The following is a 1,342-nucleotide window of genomic DNA, read 5'->3' on the forward strand; positions in this document are numbered from 1 at the left end:
TAACGTACCGTACGGCCGTCCCTCCTCTCTCTCTCTCTCTCTCCCTCTCCCCCTCCTCTCTCTCTCTCCCCTCATTAGCATAATAAATCTGTGATACCCTTAGATATTCAAAAGCTACGTGTCCATGCATTGTAGGAATCAACGTGATGTAACCATTACAAGAAGGTACTAGTAACCCTTTGAAAATTCGTTGTGATCGGGATCTGGAATTGCAATTATTTCCCTTAAAAATAATCTTGTTAACTCGTGTTAATTTTTGTCTTCTCAAGATAAACTTACTAGTAATCACACACAACCGAATAGGGTTCATTTAAAATTAATTAATTAGACTAATTTCTTCAAATTCACTAAACTGTTCAGTGAGTGAAATCAATTTTTCATTCTCTATTCTTCTTTGTTTTATATTATATTATCTATTCAATTTTCTGAAATTTTCCACAATGATTTAATTCATTCTTGTCATATGTTGCAAAATTATTCCAAATTAAGGATATTCGTGAAAGAACCGATGATATAATCGAGGAGAAACGAATTGCAAACGAATGGCGATTTGCAGCTATAGTTGTTGATCGGATCGGTCTAATTCTATTTTCGGCAATAATTGTTATCACATCTTTAACTATCGCTCTTCGAGCACCTTATCTTGTCGCCTAAGATAGATGAATCCAATTAAAAAATTTTAATTTGTCGTTGTTTACATTGCCGTACTTTGACGCTTTTCATATCTTTCATACTCTTCACGTGATTGCTATTATATTGCGGTACCTACTGATCACCACAATATGATGAAAAGCATGTCTTAGATATGCAGTGTAATTAATAATGAGGCGGTAATTAGTTGAAAAAACATTAATGATCATATACATTATATATTCTTTATTGTTATAGATAACTTATTGACATAGTTATATCTTTGTTGTTGTTGTTTATGCCAGATAATGTTAAGTAAATGATAGAACAAAAGAAACTTGAAAGATTTCAATTAATAAAGAAAAAGCACAAGAAAAAACTCGACGACTGAAATTGGTGTAATTGTTCACTTATTAAGTTATCATTATGGTTTTACTCGAATTATTCAAATTTATTGAATTCTTCATAATCATCACAGTTTACGGTTATTTTTATTTAAGTTTTTTCGATAAAATCGCGAAAAAAATCAGTTTTAAAATCATTTATTTATAGAACTTGCCTCCAGAACTTCATAACAAAATTCACTGGATAAAAAGCAATAGGAGACTGATTCGATACTAAGTTTCTGTTCCTTTTTCTTTTCATCAAATAATTACAGAGCTGTGATTACATAGTTTTACAAATTTCTTACTTGACCAACCACGTATGTTTA

General features: G+C 31.0%; 1 protein-coding gene across 1 annotated transcript; it reads left to right on the plus strand.

Annotated features, from left to right (window-relative positions):
• Window positions 1-480: 480 nt before the first annotated feature.
• LOAG_14895 (hypothetical protein) lies at window positions 481-654 on the plus strand (the record flags this gene model as incomplete). The annotated part of the gene is made up of 1 exon (XM_003150389.2): window positions 481-654. A coding segment is annotated over one exon (174 nt), but the record flags the coding sequence as incomplete, so codon positions are not given.
• Between the last annotated feature and the right edge of the window lie 688 nt (window positions 655-1,342).

The sequence above is a fragment of the Loa loa genome, assembly GCF_000183805.2.
Source record: "Loa loa unplaced genomic scaffold supercont3.1356, whole genome shotgun sequence".
In the NCBI taxonomy this organism is placed as follows: domain Eukaryota; kingdom Metazoa; phylum Nematoda; class Chromadorea; order Rhabditida; family Onchocercidae; genus Loa; species Loa loa.